The following is a 23030-nucleotide window of genomic DNA, read 5'->3' as shown; positions in this document are numbered from 1 at the left end:
ACTGCATATGAAGAGTTCAGATGCAAAACCCAGGAAGTAATTTTTTTTTAAATGGAGAAAAATGCAGTTGAAAATTGAGATTTAAAGGAAACCATATTCAGAAATGCACAGACTTTCATCAATACAATGAAAATGAAAATGAAAACAGTATAAGGGATAGCATTGGGTGTCACCTTGCTTTTATTGGCTTTTTATCTGTATTCTTTCCATTTTTCCTGATGTAATAATGTAACAATATGTAATTTAATATTGATTATATGTAATAATGGCAATATGCAGTTATGTAAAATAATGACCCTCTGCAATTAGTTCAAGTATACCTTTATTCTCATTCCATCTCTTGTCCTTATTTATTTATTTATGTTTTCTATCTTTTAAAAATGTGTTTCATTTGCTTTGTATATGCTCTGAGCAACAGAGGAAGAGAATGCACTAAATTTTCTTTGTACATGTACAATGACAATAAAGCTATCTTATCTTATCTTATCTTATCTTATCTTATCTTATCTTATTTGCACTGGAACATGAATACTCTGTTTAACAGGCCTACTATGAATGTTTTTCACCAGCTTCCACCGTTTTTAAATACTACATTCAGGTCCATGTTGGGACCTAATTGTACAAATAAATGTGGTATTTCATCTTTCTACTGTGGCATATTTCGAGGAGGGGGGAAAAATGAACGCAAGGCAAAAGCGGCAAGCTTCATTTGCCTGAATATTAAACCCATCTCCGTGCAGTAATTGGTCTCATTTTTGTTTTAGATCAGATATCTGATGGTGGATTTCTGTTATAATGTGCACTGTCAGTTTGTGTCCCATTAAGTTGACAGTTAAACCATTAAGACTTGCCCCACTTCTTGTTAAATAATAGTTGCTTCATTAGGGCTCAGAAACAGGAGATGGAGGTTTTTCCCATTTCAAAAGCAGTTGACAGTGACAAAGAAAGAAACGGGCTTTAATTTGCTCTGAGAATAAATGAAGAGAACATGAGGTGCATTTTCAGAAGCCAAATTTGATCTCTTAAAAGCACATAATGTTATGTGGTCAGCACCAGTAATTGCACTGAAATCGTCCGAGGGAGACAGATCGAAGCTGAAGAAGGTGATGAAAGTGGACATAAAAGGTTTCGGTGTAAGATGATAAAATGATCAGTGCAGGGTGAGCTCAGTAAAAAATATCAATGTTTGTGCAAGAAATTTATTCTCTCATCATTTAGATTTTTTATAACACATTAAAGTTTTGGTATTTCAACCTTACCTGGCCTGAAAAAGCGAAGATGCAGGTTCTTGGAAAGGTTGATGCAATGTTGTGTTACAATGCACAAGGCACAATATCAGGATCTTTGTCAGAAATAGAAGCATTAACATCTGTAACTACTTGAGGCTGGAGAACAGATTTTGGGCTTAAATGGACTGACTCTGAACTGTCTGCACTGGTTAGGGCCCCTTCACACATAGTACGAATGTGGTCAAACTGCGCATGAAGTGGCGCATGAACCAGGAATCGCATGCAATACATTTATAAAATCATAGCTGCTTCCAACGCCTCATTCACCTGTTGCCACAACTATTTGCGCACACCAGCAGCTGAAAGACAGCGTGTGCCCTGTGAGAGCCCATTCGATCCCTCTTGTGGCAGATGTCGGACAAATTCCAGGTGACATGCACGAACATCTGACACTACTCGCTTGGCAGTTAGAAAATGTGTGGGCATTTGTGCTGTGATCACTTTCAAGCAGGATGTAAAATTTGATTAAATGCCCCCACAAGTGTGACTTTGCAAACAGTAACTCACATGTGGTCTGCATGTGTAGCGCACGTGTGTGCGTGTGTCGCACTCCCCCCGAAACGCATGTGCCATACGTGTGACTCCCCCCCCAGCTCTCCCACTACATGTGGCATGCTGGGGGGGGGCAAACTTGCATAAAATGCTGATATATATGCTGCACAGACATGATCACATGGAGGCTGGACAGGCAGGTCAGAGCAAACACAGCATGGGGAGGTGCCTGTTAAGTGCTGACCAGAGACTCACTGACAGCTCACATAACACAGCCACAGTGACACATTGGTGTGTGCGCTGAACTGACAGGGGGTGCGTCTGCCCACAGGAGCGGCTGTGGAGATCTCTGGTTCTGGACGTCCCAGCTGGAGAACTCAGACTCAGACTCACTTTTATTGTCACTCAACCCTTACAGGCAGAACGAAATGCAGTTTCTCCAGGTCTTGGTGTAGTTAACCTGGACAATTTTTTTTTAACCTAACCTATTGTATAAACTTTGCAATATAAACTTTGCAATGTACAATATGTGCACCCCTGTGGCCATAGAATATATATATACAAGGCAGAGTCGGCAGCAGCAGCAGCGTTAGAGTATTAAGAAGGTGACAATGTGCATGTAGTGCAGTGTTCACAGTTTGGTGGTGGATGTTGAACTGTTCAACAGTCTGACAGCATTCGGGTAGAAGCTGCTTTTCAGTCTGGACGTTTTTGCCTGGATGCTGCACAGCCTCCTTCCAGAGGGAAGGGGTGTGAACAGACTGTGCGCAGGGTGGGTGGAGTCTCGGAGAATGCTTTGTCTCTACATCTGGAGATGTAGATGTCCCCAATGGGTGGTATGCTGCATCCGATGGTCCTCTGTGCAGACTTCACCACCCGCTGCAGCACTTTCTTCCCCACCACCGTGCAGCCACCATACCACACAGGGAGGCAGCAGGACAGGACACTCTCCACTGCACAGCTGTCGAAGGTCATCAGTGTGTACAGCAGTGGACTGAGCACACAACCCTGGGGTGAGCCAGTGTTCAGGATGATGGTGGAGGATGAGGTGGTGTTGATCCTGACACTCTGAGGCCTCCCAGTCAGGAAGTCCAGGAACCAGTTGCACAGTGCTGAGGGGGCTCCTAGTTCAGCCAGCTTGGAAACCAGTTTCTGTTGGATGATGGTGTTGAATGCAGAAGTGAAGTCCAGGAACAGCAGCCTTGCATAGGAGTCCTTGTTCTCTGTGTGGGAGAGGGCCTGATGCACCACGGTGGAGATGGCATCAGCTGTGGACCAGTTTCGCCTGTACGCGCATTGGTGCTCATCTACAGTCACATCGATGGTCTGCTTCAGGTACAGTGTTTGGATGGACATGAACTAACAACTGCCCACTGTGACGTGCGTGTGTCTGCTTGCTGTCCTCATGTGGATAAACATAAAATATATATTGCTGTTGCAATGGGCTGCAGCGAGTGAGCACACACTGTGCACATTGACAGGCTACCCCAGGTGAAATGGACCGTCAGATCATAACATGCAGTGGGCGATCTGAATGTCAAATCACCCACATGAGCTCTGTTCCACATGACGCAGTGTCGGTCCTGCGGTGCTCCATTTACAAGACATGCGTGTCGGGCCGGACATGCGCGTGACCGGCTGGACACGCCGCCAGCAGATGTGGACATGATAAGAGGCCCTTCTCTCATTCATGTCATTTCATGACTGTACGTCTGTGACCATGGGTCATCTACAGAGGAACAGAGGGATCATACTTGTATTGCCCGCTTGATACGAGGGATTAAATAAAATGCTTTCTGTTAATACATATGTTGTTTCCAAAGACAAGCTGAGATAACCTTGGTGAAATCATTAGGATTATTTTCTCAGATATGACAAAGCTCACCGAGAGCCAGCAAGGACAATTGTTTTCACAGGGCAAGTCATAATTCCCATCACTAATGAAGTGGATTTGATGCACAAAAATGGTTCCCCTTTAAAGTCAACAATTCAGCTGCCAGAAGGGTAGAAATAACAGAGAAAAACAGATTAAAATTTAATTTAAATGTATGTACATCACTTATATTATTATTATTGTTATTATTTTTATTATTATCAGGCCGATGCTGTGTTTTATCCCCATTGATGTCTATAATGTGGATAATATGTAAGTGGAAAATTATTAAGAAATGTTCACAGTCAGTGTCACAAACTGCTCAAATAAAACAGTCGAGAAAAAATGTTCTAAATTCTGAGCACATTTTGCAAATTAAAATTTAACGAGATGTTCACATCTGCTTGGTTCATGATCATTTGGTGAGGAAAATCACGGAGTACCACTGCTAAAAATTACAACTCATGTCATACTCTGCATTAAAAAAATTCCATTGGTGTTTGCAGCACGCACAATGATAATAATAATAGTCCTGCGATAGACTGGCGCCCTGTCCAGGGTGTACCCTGCATCATGCCCCTATGACTGATAGGCTCCAGCCTTATTTGGACTCAACAGATTTTAAAATGCATGTTGGTCTAGTAATCGTAATCAAATCAAATCAAATCAATTTTATTTATATAGCGCCAAATCACAACAAACAGTTGCCCCAAGGCGCTTTATATTGTAAGGCAAGGCCATACAATAATTACGGAAAAACCCCAACGGTCAAAACGACCCCCTGTGAGCAAGCACTTGGCAACGGTGGGAAGGAAAAACTCCCTTTTAACAGGAAGAAACCTCCAGCAGAACCAGTAATCAATACACTTTATTTGTATAGCACGTTCTGATGCAGATTCTACACTTCAAAGTACTTTTACAATTAAACATAACATCCATATGTGACAGTACACTAAAAATCAAAACATGATGTCATCACAGGTAAGACGTGAAGCCAATGGGAAAATGTTTGGACAACTCATTATTTTTAGCTAACCTACGAAGGTCCAGTGGCCTTATGCCATGGGTCGTCTGTGCTGTCGTCACATTAAACATCTTCTTCTCTGAAACTGCTAGACCAATGATGAACTTGGCGTGCATGTTCCTACCCATGAGGACACCAAAGTTTTTTGATGCATTCCAATCCGATGTCAAATATGGCTGCCATGGTGGCCATCTTGAAAATCTTATTTATAGCCATTTGTCAGCCATTTATGCAGCAACTAAGGGCCCTGTCCCACTGGGGAGAGGATTAATTGCGCATGAATTGAGTATACAAATTACGGGCGTTGGTTGTCTTCCGCAACAAAAATGGCCAAAAATGACAAATGTCCCAGTATTATGGATATATTAATAATATATAGTGAATATATGATGAACAGTCACGGTTATATAACGCATGTAGTGAGGAAACTGATCCGACACATTGAGATTATCACGGCAGTATTACGGGTGTATTATGAATGCATCACGCACATGTTGCGCGTGCATGGCATCTGCATTGCGGTCGTAAAAGAAGCTCACTCGCTCCTTTCGGCATCACTATTCACACCAACAATACAGCCTCTGGAGCAAGTGCTGGACTTGGACAAGTTGATCACAGAGTGTTGTCATGTGAGGGTTAACTGTTCATGAGTTTGGGGGCTGTGAGACTGTTTTTTTTTTGAGAGTGTCACAGAAAACAGATTTCAGCGTGAGTTGTGTGCATGAGCTGGACATGCCCAAACATGTCCTGGAAGGCTTCATCACGGCGTTGCTTTGCGCCATGCAGCTCCACCGTGATGCACGGAACTCCTCCGCATGTCTGTCTTAATGTGATGATGTCCATGTCTTTTCACAATTCCTGTGCTAGTCAGATGACATACCGGATCAAGACAGCGTCCAGTTTAGAAATGAATGGCACATTCCACTGTTACAGGAGTTTTTGTCATGGAAAGAAAAGCGGAGGGACATGCCACGGAACCGTTCATTACGCGGCACAAAACCACCTCTGTGTTGGTCTCACAGAACGGCTTTCAGGTGGATTTCAGATTGATTCCGGTTGCTTTTCAGTCGTGTGATTATCCGATTGTGATTGTGCATGAGCTGGACATGCCCGAACATGTCCTGGAAGGCTTCATCACGGCGTTGCTTTGCGCCATGCAGCTCCACCGCGACGCGCAGAACTCCTCCGCACGTCTGTCTTAATGTGCTGATGTCCACGTCTTTTCACAATTCCTGTGCTAGTCAGATGACATACTGGATCAAGACAGCGTCCAGTTTAGAAATGAACGGCACATTCCACTGTTACAGGAGTTTTTGTCATGGAAAGAGGAGCATAATTCCGCGCATCGTGGTGGAGCTGCATGGCGCAAAGCAACGCTGTGATGAAGCCTTCCAGGACATGTTCAGGCATGTCCAGCTCATGCACAATCACAATCGGATAATCACACGACTGAAAAGCAACCAGAATCCATCTGAAATCCACCTGAAAGCCATCCTGTGAGACCAACACGGAGGTGGTTTTGTGCCGCGTAATGAATGGCTCCGTGGCGCATCCCTCCGCTTTTCTTTCCATGAAAAAACTCCTGTAACAGTGGAATGTGCCAAAAAAGTGCTGATGTCCACGAGTTCTGCCTTTTTGTGAAAGTCAGACGAGGTCCCGGATCAACAGAGCCTTCACGTTGGAAATGATCTGGTTGTTTCAGCATGGTCTGAGCCTGTCGATCGGCGCTGGGAGTGCGCCGCGCTCTCAGCAGTTGTGGGCCGTCCTTAAAGCGGCAGTAACACTCCTTAATCTGTATAATCCCCATAAAATCGTCCCTGAAAGCCATATTAATTTTCCGAACGGTGTCCACCTGGAGGTCTCTCACAGTTTCTGGAAAAAAATTGATGCAGCAAAGCTCCAAATCGTTCAGACATCTATTTGCAATAAAAAAACGACGAGAGGGGTGGACCAGTGCTCACACAAAGCCTGCTCACAGGCGAATGACGCAACTGACAGGCGTGAAAAAACTCACGCATGCGCACGAAGGTTCAAGCTTGTCTGATGCAATCACACATGATTCAAATCCATATGGTTTTTGAAAAAAATAAAAAGGTCGGACACTTTTCTAACAGACCTCGTACAGCGCATAGAGTGAGTATGTATTGTGTATGAATTGAGTATGTATGGAGTATGTAAGTCGGATGTTATCCGCATCCAGATTTTTGAGCTACTCAAAAATCCTGGCTGCGGACATGCGTGCCTCTACGGATGATCATAGGTGTGTTCGGATGACGGCCGACTCATACAGGCATGTTACACGGATATTGCGGATGTTTGGCGAATATGGGCCAATTTTGTGCGCAATCCATACGCTAATCCTCTTAAACGCCAGTGGGACAGGACCCTAAGCTGAATATTTGCTACATATGTAGAAAGCAGCAAGCCCAAAAACATATCCAGTAGGTTTTTTCTTTTTGTTTTTTTTTTTTACCTTGACTGTAATCATACCCACTTATCCAATTGTCACTTGGGCTTATGCCATGGGCTGTCTGTCTGTCTGTCGGCATAAACATGCCTATACATCTTCTTCTCTTAAACTGCTGGGCCAGTGAAGCTAAAACTTGACATATATGTTCGATCCTATAAGAACACCAGGGGTGTTCATGGCATTCCAATCCAAGGTCAAACATAGCTACCATGGTGGCCATATTGAAAATGCCATGTAGCACCACTGATCACCAGGTATTAAAGATATTGTACTGAATTTTGGTACAAGGGTAGCTAGTATGTAGGTAGCTCCAAAACATATTTGATGGGTTTTAAGGGTTTTTTGTTTTGTTTTGTTTTGTTTTCAGACCTTAATACCACCTTTGGAGTTTGGCATGGTAACTTTCTAGATGAAACTGTGATGTCTTGTATCATCCAGGTGACCAACATTGTTCATAACACTATTTATTTACTTAGTTTTGCTTTTTACTGTTTGGTGGGTTCATGAAATTAATTTAATTTAACCTGCTTGTTTAATTTACCAACTTTTATTAAAAAGGGGGTGGATGGTGGGCTCGGTGGGTGGGTGGTTGGGGGAGCATTCCAATGCTCAGATATGGTCTCTTAAAAGTAACAAATGTGAAGTTTTTGCTTTGTTTAGTTTTTATTTCTCTGGATGAATTTGCTTTTCCTAAATTTTACAGCATCTTTGAGATTTGGTTTATATTATTATTGATTTTTGCACAACACTTTTTTTGTGCATTGACAAGGCATTCATTTTAAGTAATTATGACCACTGAAATAGAAATTAATTTTGGGTACATGCTGTACACAACATTGAGACTTTATTGGCAGTTTGGAATAAGTGATATTTTTAGGTGGCAATAACTTCCTTTCAGATTTAGGTACCACATTACCAATTCAGATTCCATCCTGTACAGAATATTACAAAAGGTAGCATTTCCTTCAGTGAATCCACCAGCACACAATTCAAAGCTCAGCAGTCGTAATGGATGATGTTTTCCTGGAGAGATGACTTGGACTCAGTTCAGCTTCTGTAGCAATCCCAAAATTGATTAAGTCCAAATAATTCCCAGTGCAATTTTCGCTGTGAGGTTTACAGAGTTACAGAGTGCCCAAGCATACTGTGGAGAACACAGTTCATTATGGCTGGCATTTCACTCGACTCCTTCAGTGTGTGTGTGTGTGTGTGTGTGTGTGTGTGTGTGCGTGTGTAACAGGGTGGAGGAGAGATCAGACATATCTGGAAGGACACAGTGGAGTGAGTTTTATTTATTTCATTTTGTTAAACTCTTCAAACTGCACAGTAAATGTCCAGAAAAGCTGCAGACCTGAGTGTGTTCAAAAGCAAATATCATCCTATTGTTTCGACATATAAGCTTGTAGCGCAATTATGTTGTGCGCACATCATGCAATTATAAGTTAATGAAGCCTGTAATGCTGTTTGAGCAACACTTCAAGTGTTTAATCGAACCACAACAGTTTTCACGGCAAATTTTTAAATAACATTCTAAATAATGAGCCTGTACTCTATTTATCTTTGTTTTTTGTCACCTACTGAAATGGAAAAAGAAAACAGTAAATAAAAAATAAAATAAAATCCTTTTGCATATGACGATAAGAGTTGCAATTCAAGTGCAGCTCCATTTTTCATTTAAGTTTGAAGTCACACAGCACACTGTGGGGCACATCTCCTCCGTGCTTCCACATCACAGACTGAACTATCTGTGTGTGATTGTCGTGTATTTTCTGTTTGTATTTTCATCTCGTTCATACTGTGTGTTCTGTTCATTTTTTTTTTTTTTTTTTTTTTGGATGGCACTTTCAAAACAAGTGTTACAAAGTGTTTGACAAATTCAATGTAGTGAAGAGACAAACATAAAAAAGATTTTCAAAATAAATGGAAAATTATGCATAGATTTGAGTTCCGTAATATCTTCAACAGTTTTTCTTTGTTTGTTTGTTTGTTTGCTTGTTATTTATTTATTTATTTTTTTGTGCTTTGTTGTTATTATTATTTTTTTTTTCCTTGATGGGATTCAAGGCTTTCAGTCGCTAACTTGGGTGGTATGGTACTCAGGCTTGGGGAGTAACGGAATACATGTAACGGCGTTACGTAATTAGGATACAAAAAAAGGTAACTGTATTCCGCTACAGTTACAGAAAAAAAGACATACAGATTACAGGTATATTTAGTACAAATGGGTATTAGTTCGCATGATTATAATTTTAATGCATTTTATGATATTATCTGTATATTTTTTTTCTTGAAATGAAAACATCCCTTCATGGACAGCGACATGACGTCTCCTAACCGGGCAAAATATTGATGAAGTACACGGATGTTAATGCGTTTTCAATGGAGATCTGCGACTGAACACACTCAGAAAAATGCTCGCAGAATATGTGTTAAATGCCATTTTGACCTGGATATCGAGCCAGTAAAATTAAATTACATTAAATTATGTCAGGAAAGTATTAAACTTACTCGGACACACACACATTCCCAAATATTAGTTTTGAAAGTTACACTGATCTGCGCTGTTCAAACTGCTGAGCTAAGGCGTCCTGCTGCAGCAGCTGTGTTCAACGCAGCGCGGCTCCTAAAACCATTATATTTTTGCACAATTATTCTTTATTGACCAAGTTTCATTCATGAAGTCAGTGGTGTGGGTACACATATCTATGTGTGGGTGTGACTGTGAGCGGCACAGCGTGGGTCATTATCTCATTATTTAAGGTGCAAATTAAAAAAATAAATCCCCAGTCTTGTCGAACAATTTTATATCACTACGACAAGTATTTAACTAGACATTGGTCTAGCATGTGGAAAATATCAACTAGAACATAAGTGAAGAGTTAATGGTCCGTGTCATCGGGCGACACAGGTACGGCAGGAGACATACAGCTGTTTATCATCCAAATATCACGGACAAAGTGACAAGAAGAACCAAAACCACTTACTTATGGAAGGAAATATTGTCTCCCTTCTTCCTCCATTTGTGGCTTTGCCAACATGCGCAGCTTTCCGGCATAATCCACCTGTTTCTTGAACTTCTATGCACGCAAATCACTAACTTGCCCGGAATTAAAATGGCGACGACGCCTCCTACTGACAGTATTTATACTTAATGGTTTTTCAGTATGCTTTTGTTCTATTTTGAAAGTTCAATAAGTGGACTGATATGTGAACATGCTATGTGAAAGACTAAAGTAAGATAATTTTATGTTTACTGAACAAGTAGTAGACTGTTTTTGTTTTTTATATTGTTCTGCAAGCCACTTTTAATTACAAATTCATCCGTACACCACCTGAGTTTTCGTTATCCTTCATTTGTTTGGCATTTTTTGTTGAACATTTAGCAGGTGAACACTGGGTGTGTTTAAAACTATATTTGTGGGTGCTCTTAATTCATAATGTGAAGTAAAACAGAGCATGCCATGTAAAAGAAACAGTTTTATTTTTGCTTAATAAACTACTATGTGGTCAAGACTATTTATATTTAGTTTCTTTGGTCTGTATTAGCATATTTGATATTGGAGTAATCCAGAAGTAATTTAAAGTAATCAAATTACATTAATATTATGGTACTTGGATTATGTTACTGATTACATTTTTCAACAGGTAACTAATACATTTTTAAAGTAACCCTCACAACCCTGGTGGTACTACAGTCTTTTTTGCATCCATGCACTTAAAGAAGGCTATGATCATGAAGAACATCTCTTTTGCAGTTGTAGACAATATGATATGTATTTATTACCTCCACCAAGGAGGTTATGTTTTCGGTTGAGTTTGTTTGTTTGTTTGTCTGTCTGTCTGTTTGTCAGCAGGATCAATCAATCAATCAATCATTTTTTTTTTATATAGCGCCAAATCACAACAAACAGTTGCCCCAATCACGATCCGGATCCAGGGCTTTTTTTAAAGGATTCTTCACCATTGCGGGATAGGGGGAATTTTGACATTCTAGTTTCTAACTCCACAAAAACAAGGCAGAAAGGCTTGAAAAAAATTAGGGTGTAACATAGTCAAATGTTCTATCAAACAACAAAGTTTGGTGATGATCGGATCTGGATTCCGGATTTGATGATTCAGAATATGCAAAAATATAGGGAAAATAGAAAATGTGTCAGTGTGAGGTGACAAATGAAGCTAGAGATGCACAACTAACACCAAATTGTAGCTGAATCTGTACTGATTCAGTAAGGTGTCATCAGATTTGATGTAGCTTCAAATGTTATAGAGCTAGATCCAGAAGAAAACCGCCATTACCGAAAAATCGTTTTTATACAATAACTTTTGAACTAATAAAGACATAAAGTGATTCCAAGTTCTAGTGGTATGTTTTCATGGTCAAGGATGTCAAATATAAAGGAAAGAAAAGTGTATGTATCATAGTTTTGGTTGTGACACTGAATTGTTGAATAGATCACTGTGCCAAGGAGGGAATCTCTTTAGGGTCAGTGACCCTATGGCCTTGTGTAGCACATGCAACACTTAAAAAATAGTTCTATTTCAGAATTTACTGTTATTTATTTAGAGAAGTGTTTCATAAATGTTAAAAAAAATCATATATTGCAGTTTAGTTGAATAATAAATTGAATTTTGTCTCTTATTTGTTTTTGTCTATAAGCACATGCAATATCAATATCAATGCTCAGATGACAGTAGCTTCTGGGAAAGGTGCAAGTTGCAATAAACTGTGATGCCAAGCGCTAAGGATACATGCTATCCAGTCACAGCAGATGAAACTTTTTTTTAATAGCAAACATCATTGTTAGACTTTTTTAGGTTCAGTGATTTCCACGGCGTGTAGATGTTATGGCGTCAGTGACCCCATGGCCTTGGCGGAGGTTTGCACTCTCTGAGTGCTTCTAGTTTTAATAATGTATTTATTTGTGTTGCATTTTTCAGACAATTGTTACAAAGTGCTTCAATGCATCAATACCAGAACAATTCATCAACAACAACAAAAAATAATATTAAAAATAAAACTTCAATAAAAAGTATTTAAATCAGCAAACATATACACAACATTAATAATCTATGCAGTAGTTAATTAACTTATAGTAACAATCAAAGAATATATACGTCTTAAGCCTCAATTTAAAAAAACTAAACTCATGATTAGTTGGCATAATATGATCACAATACAATACAAATATACTCATTTCAAGTCTTCAGTGATCAACAGTGTTGAACCCTGTACAAAGATCTAACAGCAGTAACAGTGGCATAGAATCCAGATCCATAGCAGCCAATAGGTCATTCAGTACTTTAACAGTCTCTGTGGAGTGATGGAGTGATGAAGTGATGAGCCCTGACTGCTGACTATAATGGTTTCAAAGAGGTAGTTATTCAACAGATGTGACAGTGTTTATTTGCCACCTCTTCCCACCTCTTCAAAGACTTTTAATGAAAATGTTACGCTATATATAGGTCTGTAATTTCCCAGGGATCCCGGTTCCAAGCTAGCCTTTTAAAGAAGGTATTATCACTGCAACTTTGAACAAGTCAGGGACACTATGAGTGGTGAGTGATGCCCGTTGTGGTATGTACAACCATTGACTGGACTGGTTAGTCCAGTTAGCAGGACCTCTTGAATGTAATATTGACTTTGTCTTATGTCACATTGCCCCAGTTGTTTTGTCTTAAACCTGTTGGATACAATATTCCACAACACTTGTCCTCAAACCACTTAATGACACAGACTGGATTTGACCTGAATGTTTCGCATACATACCCAAAAAATGTCATCACTTGCGTACAGTCTAAACGGATAAAACTAAGGTCTTCATATCTCCGTCTGGGACAGCAGGTGCCATGGAATATTCTGTTCTTTGCTTATCATGCTAACACAGACACAGTCAGCACAACGTTTTGATATAGCACATACTGTTCAGATACAACAATGCAAGCATGTCACCCGCGTACAAGGTAAAATGCAACACTCTTCATCCAATCACATAACTGTACTTATCCATGCAGAAGGGCAAGGCTCACCCAACTGGGGGTCGGCCAAGCGCAGGCTTAAAATGTAGGTGGGGCAAAATGTCAAGGCTCTTGTTTGCAACATCAGGTGGGACGCTTGCTTCAGGACCCCAGCACTGTCATAGTGACTGTTCATTCAGTAAAGGCATATTTTCAATACAACATCTGGTTTTGAAGTATGTTCCTGTCAGTCTCTGAGTCTTCAAGTTCGCTCACCATGTAAAATTACCGGGAGGGGATCCGAAGGCAGAAAATCCCTGACAAACCTAAACATAATGCTTTGGTAATAGAATTACAACTTAGGTTGTAACTTAGGTTGTACTGGTTTCATGCTGGTTTTATGGCTCACTTTGAAGTGCACTGTGTGGACTTTTTTCATCATTATCTATTTAATGAATTAATCATCAGTTTGGCAATAGAATGTCATCTTACCGATTTTCTAGAGTCACTGTTTTTTTTTACCTCATTTGGGTGAACCTGCAACTCCACTGCAACTTATATATTGAAAAATAACGATTTTGTTATTTGTAATAAATTTACTATTCAACTATTTTTATGGGACTTTCCCAGGAATCAAAGCAAATGCCAGTAATAAAATAAATAAGTAAATGCCAACAATAGAAAGCACACTACCACCATGTACAAAAAGTTCCAATTAAAGAGTTGATAACATAGTAAAAAGGTGTGACTTATACATTGGTGCGACTTTTGCTCTGATGCGACTTGTGCACTTTTTTCCTCTTGTGGACTTTTTTTTTGCAGGTGTGATGTTTCTCAGATGGATATGGTAGTTCAAGGCTAGAGCAGTTCTAGACTCCATGCTATGCACAAAGACATTTACTTAGGTTTTAGGAGAGAAATTGTGCACGTGTCAGTAAACAGGCACTCAATTCAGAGCTGAATTACTTGTATGTACAGTGTATTTCCCTTCATGAACACCTACGCACCATCAGAATGCCCCAAGAGCCCCGTCCTTTATCAGACGTATGGTTCTACATAAGAAAGTGCAAGTGTGCTTCCTATTTAAAGAATATCAGTGCTTGATGTGAAATCAACAACTGAGTAGGTTGGAAACTAACAATGACATTTGCACCAAGCTGTGGGTTGCTTTGCATTGTTTGAAAGATAAGGCTTTGCCATCCATAACCGAGAATGTGACTGATCTCCTTTGTGTGTGCATGAACATCGATTTGTCCACAACAGCTGGTCTTGGTCTTTAAAAAAAATAGTCATTTGTGTAATGGAGCAGTGTTTTTGTGAGTTTGTCACATATATGAACCTTGGCTTTATTGTTACATAATAGTGTGAGATATAGATTTATTGGCATGAGGTTTCAAAGTATAGATTGCGTGAATCTGTATTCAGAACTGCAATGAAATCATAGGAGATGTACGTTCACTTTGAGCATATTAAAAGCACCACACCTTTCTCATGTCATCGTGACTCCACCGAGCCATGGACCGAGCTGAGTGGGAGTCCACTGAGCTGAGGAATAAAAACAGGTTTTCCTTGTGCCACTCTGAAAATGACATTATGTTTGTCTCCCTTTTTTTGCTGATCTGACAGATGATGTGTTCCATAACTGAAAACCATGATCTGATCTGAACCGTGAATTTACAATCAATTAGTTTTTGTTAATCAAAAGCTGGTTGTGACTCTTCCCAGAAATTTAGACTGTGATCATGCTGCACCTCTCATGATGCTGGCTTTTGTCAGGAGGATTTTAAAATAACACAATTTTTTTCCTTGCATTTGACTGTTCCACTTAACATAACATAACATAACATAACATTAACAACATTTTTCCTCTTAAATTTTTGATATCATCTGGCATTCCTGCCAGTATGTAAGTAGAGACAGACCAGTGGCGATCCAGAGGAGGGGGGCTGAGGGGATTGCAACCCCTCCACCTCCTCAGGTCCTGATCAGTGGTGTGATAAAATACAGAAAAGGTCTTGCAGAAAGCGAGGCTGATTAATTAATGGTACTGCATGTAGAATTAAAAGAGATAGTATTTAGCTTCCCAGACTGTGTGTGTGTGTGTGTGTGTGTGTGTGGTGTGTGTGTGTGTGTGTGTGTGTGTGTGGTGTGTGTGTGTTGTGTGTGTGTGTTGTGTGTGGGGGGGGGGGGGGGGGGGGGGGGGGGGGGGGGCATCCTTTGGCACTCGAATATGATCTTGAGTCTGTGGTTCTGCACTTGAGGGATACTGTTCTGTTCTGTTCTTGAGTAACTTATGAGATGAAATTAACTCCATAGGAGCCAATCTAAGCTAATTGTAAGCAAATAGTTGAGTGTCCCAATTTTCAGGCTATGACAGAGATGGGTCTATTTTTCAGCATTAACCCTCTGGGGCTGACGCCGTTGTATACGACGGCTAAGACCAAGTGTTACTAAATTATAAATAACTTTTGAATGATATGAGATAGGAACTTACTTTTTTTTTTTTGCTGAAAAGTTAACTCCGCGGACGTTCGAGCCAGCCATTTGGCCATCTTTGTACTCCTTATAGAAGCTGTGTGATGACGTGCGCAATGTGAGTGTCCAATCGGAATTGGTTCACCGTGACATGGTTTTCCAAAATCCAATCGTAGGGCAGATTTACCTCACGTGAAAAGCCAAAGATCGTTTTCAGGAGTGATGTGTTACTAGTTGGCCTGTTTGAATAGCCCCCTGGGTGCTTCAATGAGTACATGCTATTAGTACATACTCAGTGCACCCTGTGCCATTACGCACAGTGATCAGTGAAAGCAGGAGCAGACGGAGAGCCTCTGACGACAATCTCATATGTTCACACAAAGAGTGTGTAACTATCAGGATTGCTCCACTAGTTTGCATGTGAATGTTACTGGATAACTCTGTTGCTTTTTCTGCGTAAAGCACTGTTTACCATATCAATGGACAACAAAACGCATAGACCATTTTGTATATATTGTTCAAAATGTGCATTTGTGTTTATTGTTTGAACCTTTTTGCTGTAGACTCTTTCTCACAAGACCTCAAATTACCTTTATAATGTGTCAAAACAGTTGTTTATTATAGTTTGCTGTGTGTTTTGAATAAATGTGTATGGAAAATTATTTTTCACCTTATTTTTCCTTGCCTATTTTTGATTGTAAACCTTTATTACACTTATAAAACACAACAAAAACATATATATTCTGAAAGCACAAGTTGTCCTGAAAAAGAGGCATAAAACTTGATTGTGGGATGCAGGGAGAGCTGTTAACAGCAATAATAAAACATTTATGCCAGGCGAGTGACCTGTCCAAAAAATGCCCTCAGACCCCAGAGGGTTAATGAAAAAAATCAACCAATACATGTAGGTCTTGCATTTTGAAGATATTGTGAGAATTAGACAGTCCATGAAATTTCACAAAACAGTGTGTGACGCCCACCAAATGCAGATTAATATGAATAAAATAATGGAGATGTTGGTGGACCCCAGGTCTATTGCAGTGTGGTAGCCATACATGGATGTATCATTGAGCAGGTGGATTCATATAAATATCTGGGTGTTCACATTGATAACCACTTAAGCTGACACAGGCAAGTGGCAAGAATTTGTGCCCGAATCCACAGCCCAGTCTCATGGTTTTTTTTTTTTCGTGCGGCCATCACAAAATGAGTCAAATTTTCGTGACAGGGTCGTTTAAACTCACTATTACTAACCCTACTCCTACCCCCAACCCTAACCTTAACCACAACCTAATCCTACTCCTTTCCTCAACCCTAACCATACCACCCGACCCCCCCACTTTACTTTTAAATTTTGTGCAGCCATCACGGAATAAATTAGAATGAATTTGTGCTGCTGTGACACAAAATGAGGTGCTCTTCGTCACAATATCACAAACCAATAGATTAACCCTCTGGGGCCGAGGCCGTTGTATACGATGGTTAAGACCAAGCCCCTGGGTGCTCCAATGAGTACATACTATTGGGCTCCAAATTCGCCCTGCACCATTATGCACAATGATCACTGAAAGCAGACAGAGAGCCTCTGATGACAATCTCATGTGCTCAAACAAAGAGTGCATAACTATCAGGATTGCTCCACTAGTTTGCATGTGAATGTTACTGGATAACTCTGTTGCTTTCTCTGCATAAAGCACTGTTTACCATATCAATGGACAACAAAACGCATAGACCATATTGTATATATTGTTCAAAATGTGCATTTGTGTTTATTGTTTGAGCGTTTTTGTTGTACAGTCTTTCACACAAGACCTCAAATTACCTTTATAAAGTATCAAAACAGTTGTTTATTATAGTTTGCTGTGTGTTTTGAATAAATGTATGTGGAAAATTATTTTTCGCTTTACTTTTTCCTTCCTTATTTTGGATTGTAAACCTTTATTACACTTATAAAACACAACAAAAGCATATACAAGGTCTGTGAGAAGAGTATCCAACCTTTTTATTTTATGCAAAAAATATTTGGATTTGATTCATATGTTTTTACGTCAGCCAAGCTTGAACCTTCATGCGCATGCATGAGTTTTTTCACGCCTGTCGGTTACGTCATTCACCTGTGGGCAGGCTTTGAGTGAGCACTGGTCCACCCCTCTCGTCGTTTTTTCATTGCGAGGAAATGGCGGAATGATTTGGGCTTTGTTCCATGAGAATTTTTTCAGAAACTGTTAGAGACAGGCAGCTGGAAACCATTCGGAAAATTCACATGGCTTTCGATGAAAATTTTATGGGCTTTACAGAGATTAAGGAGTGTTACTACCTCTTTAAGGACGGCCCACAATGGCGCACGGCGCGCCGCACTCCGAGCCACGATCGACAGGCAGAAACCACCAAATCATTTCTAAAGGGATGGCTGTGTCGATCCGGGACCGTCATGTGCAATTTCTCTGGTTATCACAAGAGCTGGACATCAGCCATTTTCCGTCAGATTTCACTTTTAACAAGAGATTTTGTCATGGAAAGCCGCGCGGAGGCTTCGCACGGAGGCTTCGCGCGTCATGACGGAGTCGCTGATGGAGCGAGACAAAGATCACCTCCGTTTTGGAGTGTCAGAGGACAAGTTGGGACATGCCCAGCTCTCCACAATTTCTCTTATACTCACAGGACTGGTAAGCCACTGAAAGCCGAGATAGGCATGTCCCAACCGAAAGCCATGTGAATTTTCCGAATGGTTTCCAGCTGCCTGCCTCCAACAGTTTCTGAAAAAATTCTGATGGAACAAAGCCCAAATCATTCCGCCATTTCCTCGCAATGAAAAAACGATGAGAGGGGTGGACCAGTGCTCACTCAAAGTCTGCCCACAGGTGAATGATGCAACCGACAGGCATGAAAAAACTCACGCATGCGCACAAAGGTTCAAGCTTGGCTGACGTAAAAACATATGAATCAAATCCATATATTTTTTTGCTTAAAATAAAAAGGTCGGATACTTTTCTCACAGACCTCATATATTATGAAAGCACATGTTGTCCTGAAAAAAAGAGACATAAAACTTGATTGTGGCATGCAGGGAGAGCTGTTAACAGCAATAATAAACATTTATGCCAGGCGAGTGAACTGTCCAAAAATGCCCTCGGACCCCAGAGGGTTAATGTATATTTCGTGCTGCTGAATCATGACTTGCCGTGAAACTGGGTTGGAATCCACCAGCGCATTCACTTTCTCCGTCGACTCAGATTATTTAGGAATATTCTGTTGAATTTCTACAGAGCAACTATTTTGTCTGTGTTACGGTACGGTATTACCAGCTGGTTTGACAATTTAACAGTTAAACTCAAATACTAAATCTGACAACAATAGCTGGCAAAATCATTGTTATGGTGGTACCTGTAACTCTCTGAGATTTGTTTGAACAAGCAATCCTCAGACTTGCAGACAATATTTTATCAGATGTGTCTCATGTACTGCACTCTGAATATATACTCAACAAAAATATAAACGCAACACTTTTGATTTTGCTCCCATTTTGTATGAGATTAACTCAAAGATCTAAAACTTTTTCCACATACACAATATCACCATTTCCCTCAAATATTGTTCACAAACCATTCTAAATCTGTGATAGTGAGCACTTCTCCTTTGCTGAGATAATCCATCCCACCTCACAGGTGTGCCATACCAAGATGCTGATTAGACACCATGATTAGTGCACAGGTGTGCCTTAGACTGCCCACAATAAAAGGCCACTCTGAAAGGTGCAGTTTTGTTTTATTGGGGGGGGGATACCAGTCAGTATCTGGTGTGACCACCATTTGCCTCATGCAGTGCAACACATCTCCTTCGCATCATCTGTGAAGAGAACACCTCTCCAACGTGCCAAATGGCAGCGAATGTGAGCATTTGCCCACTCAAATCGGTTACGACGACGAACTGGAGTCAGGTCGAGACCCCGATGTGGACGACGAGCATGCAGATGAGCTTCCCTGAGACAGTTTCTGACAGTTTGTGCAGAAATTCTTTGGTTATGCAAACCGATTGTTTCAGCAGCTGTCCGAGTGGCTGGTCTCAGACGATCTTGGAGGTGAACATGCTGGATGTGGAGGTCCTGGGCTGGTGTGGTTACACGTGGTCTGCAGTTGTGAGGCTGGTTGGATGTACTGCCAAATTCTCTGAAATGCCTTTGGAGACGGCTTATGGTAGAGAAATGAACATTTAATACACAAGCAACAGCTCTGGTTGACATTCCTGCTGTCAGCATGCCAATTGCACGCTCCCTCAAATCTTGCGACATCTGTGGCATTGTGCTGTGTGATAAAACTGCACCTGTCAGAGTGGCCTTTTATTGTGGACAGTCTAAGGCACACCTGTGCACTAATCATGGTGTCTAATCAGCATCTTGGTATGGCACACCTGTGAGGTGGGATGGATTATCTCAGCAAAGGAGAAGTGCTCACTATCACAGATTTAGACTGGTTTGTGAACAATACTTGAGAGAAATGGTGATATTGTGTATGTGGAAAAAGTTTTAGATCTTTGAGTTCATCTCATACAAAATGGGAGCAAAACCAAAAGTGTTGCGTTTATATTTTTGTTGAGTGTAGTTGACTTAACTCAGGAAGGTGGTACTGAGTTCCTCTTTAAAAATATAACCAATACAAACACTCATTTGTCCCATCGTCAGTGAAGCTCAGGGTGGACAGAAAAGATAGTATAAGGTCATGTGTTGCTGAATTTGCATGAAGATGCTGGTATGATTTTGTTGAATACATATTTGTATTTTAATTTTGAAGTATTTTAATTTTGATGTAATTGTTTTTGATGCATGGGTGGCATGTGTTGTTTGTGCAGCAAACTCCTCTGCCCAACAGAAATTTCTCCCCTAGGGAGACTAATAAAGACACTTTGACTTTGACTTTGACAATGGTGCCATGTTAACCTGATGTTGCAATGCTTTAAACTTGCAAACGTCACTGAAAATGACCAAAATAACCATGAAAAATGGAGGGGGAAAAAGGCACCCTAATTTAGAAAATCAGCATGATGGTGCAGCACGGTTGTTCCGTTGTTTAGGAAGAGCCCTGGCTCAGATGTGATGTGGGGTATTTAGTCTTCAGCCCAAAGTTACAAGCTTGGGGTGTGTGCATTCTTTTTCAAAGCAGGTGTAAAGTAATATTTTCCTTTGTTCTAGGGACGTCTGTGTTGCAAGTGACAGCGTCGGATGCCGATGATCCCACCTATGGAAACAGTGCCAGAATAGTCTACAGTATTCTGCAAGGACAGCCATATTTCTCTGTTGACCCCAAAACAGGTGCAGTATAAGTGTGCATGCCTGACAAAAGTGCTTACACATCATAAACCTTCATATTCTTGCACACGTAGTAACAATAGCATTATACGCAGTAATCCCTCTATTATATCCACTGAAAATGATCTGCATGTCATGCCGGGATGTATTTTTGTCACAGTGCGTGTCCTTGCTTGTTACTGCAGCGCGGCTGACATCCTAAACGCCACTTATGGACTCCAAATGTGGCCATTATATTTTCGAGTGCGCGCTCTCCGGACTATAAGTGTCGGAGGGGGTCAAAGAAGACATTATGTAAAGATGACTTAAAATTCCACAGTTTCTTACTTTTTTTTCCAAATCCACATTTAAGCTGTGAAGCATCTATTAGAATCTATAAAATGTTAATAAGCCTTCAAAGGTGCGAAAGGTGATTTTTATATGACGTGAAATGCGAAGTCTGTTTGTGTTAGATTAACTGTTGCCAGCATGTGAAGAGCCTCATGCTTCTTCCCGCTGCTGCTGCTGTCTGTTAACATGAGCAACAACTCACTTTTATGAATTGATTCATTGCCAACTGGAACAACTGTCGCCCCCGTTGGGATGACACCGCTCATGAAAAACATGAATTGATTTGCTGAATGAGCAAAACTAATGAAATGCTGAATATTTTGGACTTCACCCTGATGGAGGTGGTGGTGGTGGTGGTGGTGTTGGGGGGATGCAGGTTGAATTGATCAAGCAACTTTGCAGCAGTGCTGCTGAAAAGAAGCAATGTGTGTCTTTGAATTAAAACTCAAAGTCAGACGTTTTGCACCCTGCACTGTGTTACTCCCCTTGTTAAGAACATTATGTCTTACTGGCATTGGATGGGTGATTCGTGTGCGCATGAGGAAAAGTATGAAATGAATGCCTGATGCATACTCTGCACGCTCTACACAACATAATATGAATGTAAAGTAATAACAGTAAGTAATAAAAGTAAGTTTATTACTTATAAATGTTTTATAAAGACATTACATATTTTGTTATTAATAATAAGCGAAGTGCACATCTCAGGCTGTGCGGTGCATTATGGGTACGCTAAATTTTTTGACTACCAATCCACAAGCTATAACGGCGAAAAGCAGCGAGGAGTGCTGTGATTTGGATCATTTCATCCGCTGGAAAGTTGACGATTTAAAGCGTTTTTGTCAGCTCCACGGATTGCCTGTTACAACCAGGACTACATACGCCAGTGGACAGAAACGGAAAGAAGAGCTAGCTGCATCGTTACAGAAACTAACATTGGTGCCGACGAAGTAGGAAAAGAGAGCTGCTGTCGAAAATGACCAGTTTTTGTTGATAGTTGGAGACAAACAAATTTCTGACCCCTTGAAGGCAACTGACGGATGGTTAGACGAAGTCCAGAGTCTGAAACTGTGGATATTGCAGAATATTTGCTAAGCAGGGATGAGAAATCGCTACTCTACCGGCTTCGTAATGACTACAAGGAAGGTGGGTCTCACATATCACCTCTTTGGTGTCACGTTTGTTTTGATAAGTTGACAGACATACACTGATATGTGCATGCGTGCAGTTTGTTTATAGAACATGTCAACAAAACGCAGACCATTTTGTATATATTGTTCAAAATGTGCATTTGTGTTTATTACGCGCCACGTCATTCATGGCGTGACATTACAGTCATAAGCCGATGCACAAAACAGCATCATCAGCCACATTATAGTTTGGCACAGTTTCAGGATATTGACAAAATAAATGTGTGCAAGAAGCTTACAATTTTAGTCCGTCTTTTACGTCCATCTGGAGCTTTCTTTTCTGTGGGGAAATTGTGTAGAATGAATGGAGATTTACAACCACATTTCTTCTTTCCGTCTTTGTGTGGACTCGGCGGCGCTTTGCAATCGTGTGTTTTCAGCCAACTTTCAAGCCTATAAATTCCGTTTGAGCATTTGAAAACAGCACAATGCACACCTGTCATTATTGTATGTGTTGCTTAAGGCTTAAAGCCTTTGAAACAATCCCTGTAAGCCTTAACTTTTACAGTCCACTAATGCTACTGTATACGAAATTCAGTGGTAGCGGTGTGAGTTTGGTAGTTGGAATTTTTGCGCCCATTTGACCCACGCATGCGCAGATGCGTTGGGCACTTCGCTTATTATTAAGCC

At 40.7% G+C, this 23030-nt stretch overlaps 1 protein-coding gene across 2 annotated transcripts in view; it reads left to right on the top strand.

The window, feature by feature from the left end:
• The window catches only part of LOC117507760 (cadherin-18), a 480214-nt gene that overhangs the window by 188847 nt on the left and 268337 nt on the right, over nt 1–23030 (top strand). For both annotated transcript variants that reach the window (XM_034167572.1, XM_034167578.1), the window contains exon 4: nt 20764–20883. In XM_034167572.1, the coding sequence (XP_034023463.1) occupies nt 20764–20883 (120 nt within the window). The remainder of the gene's footprint in view (nt 1–20763; nt 20884–23030) is intronic.

This window comes from Thalassophryne amazonica, chromosome 1 (genome assembly GCF_902500255.1).
Source record: "Thalassophryne amazonica chromosome 1, fThaAma1.1, whole genome shotgun sequence".
NCBI classification, from domain to species: domain Eukaryota; kingdom Metazoa; phylum Chordata; class Actinopteri; order Batrachoidiformes; family Batrachoididae; genus Thalassophryne; species Thalassophryne amazonica.
This window is presented reverse-complemented; position numbering and strand designations above follow the sequence as displayed.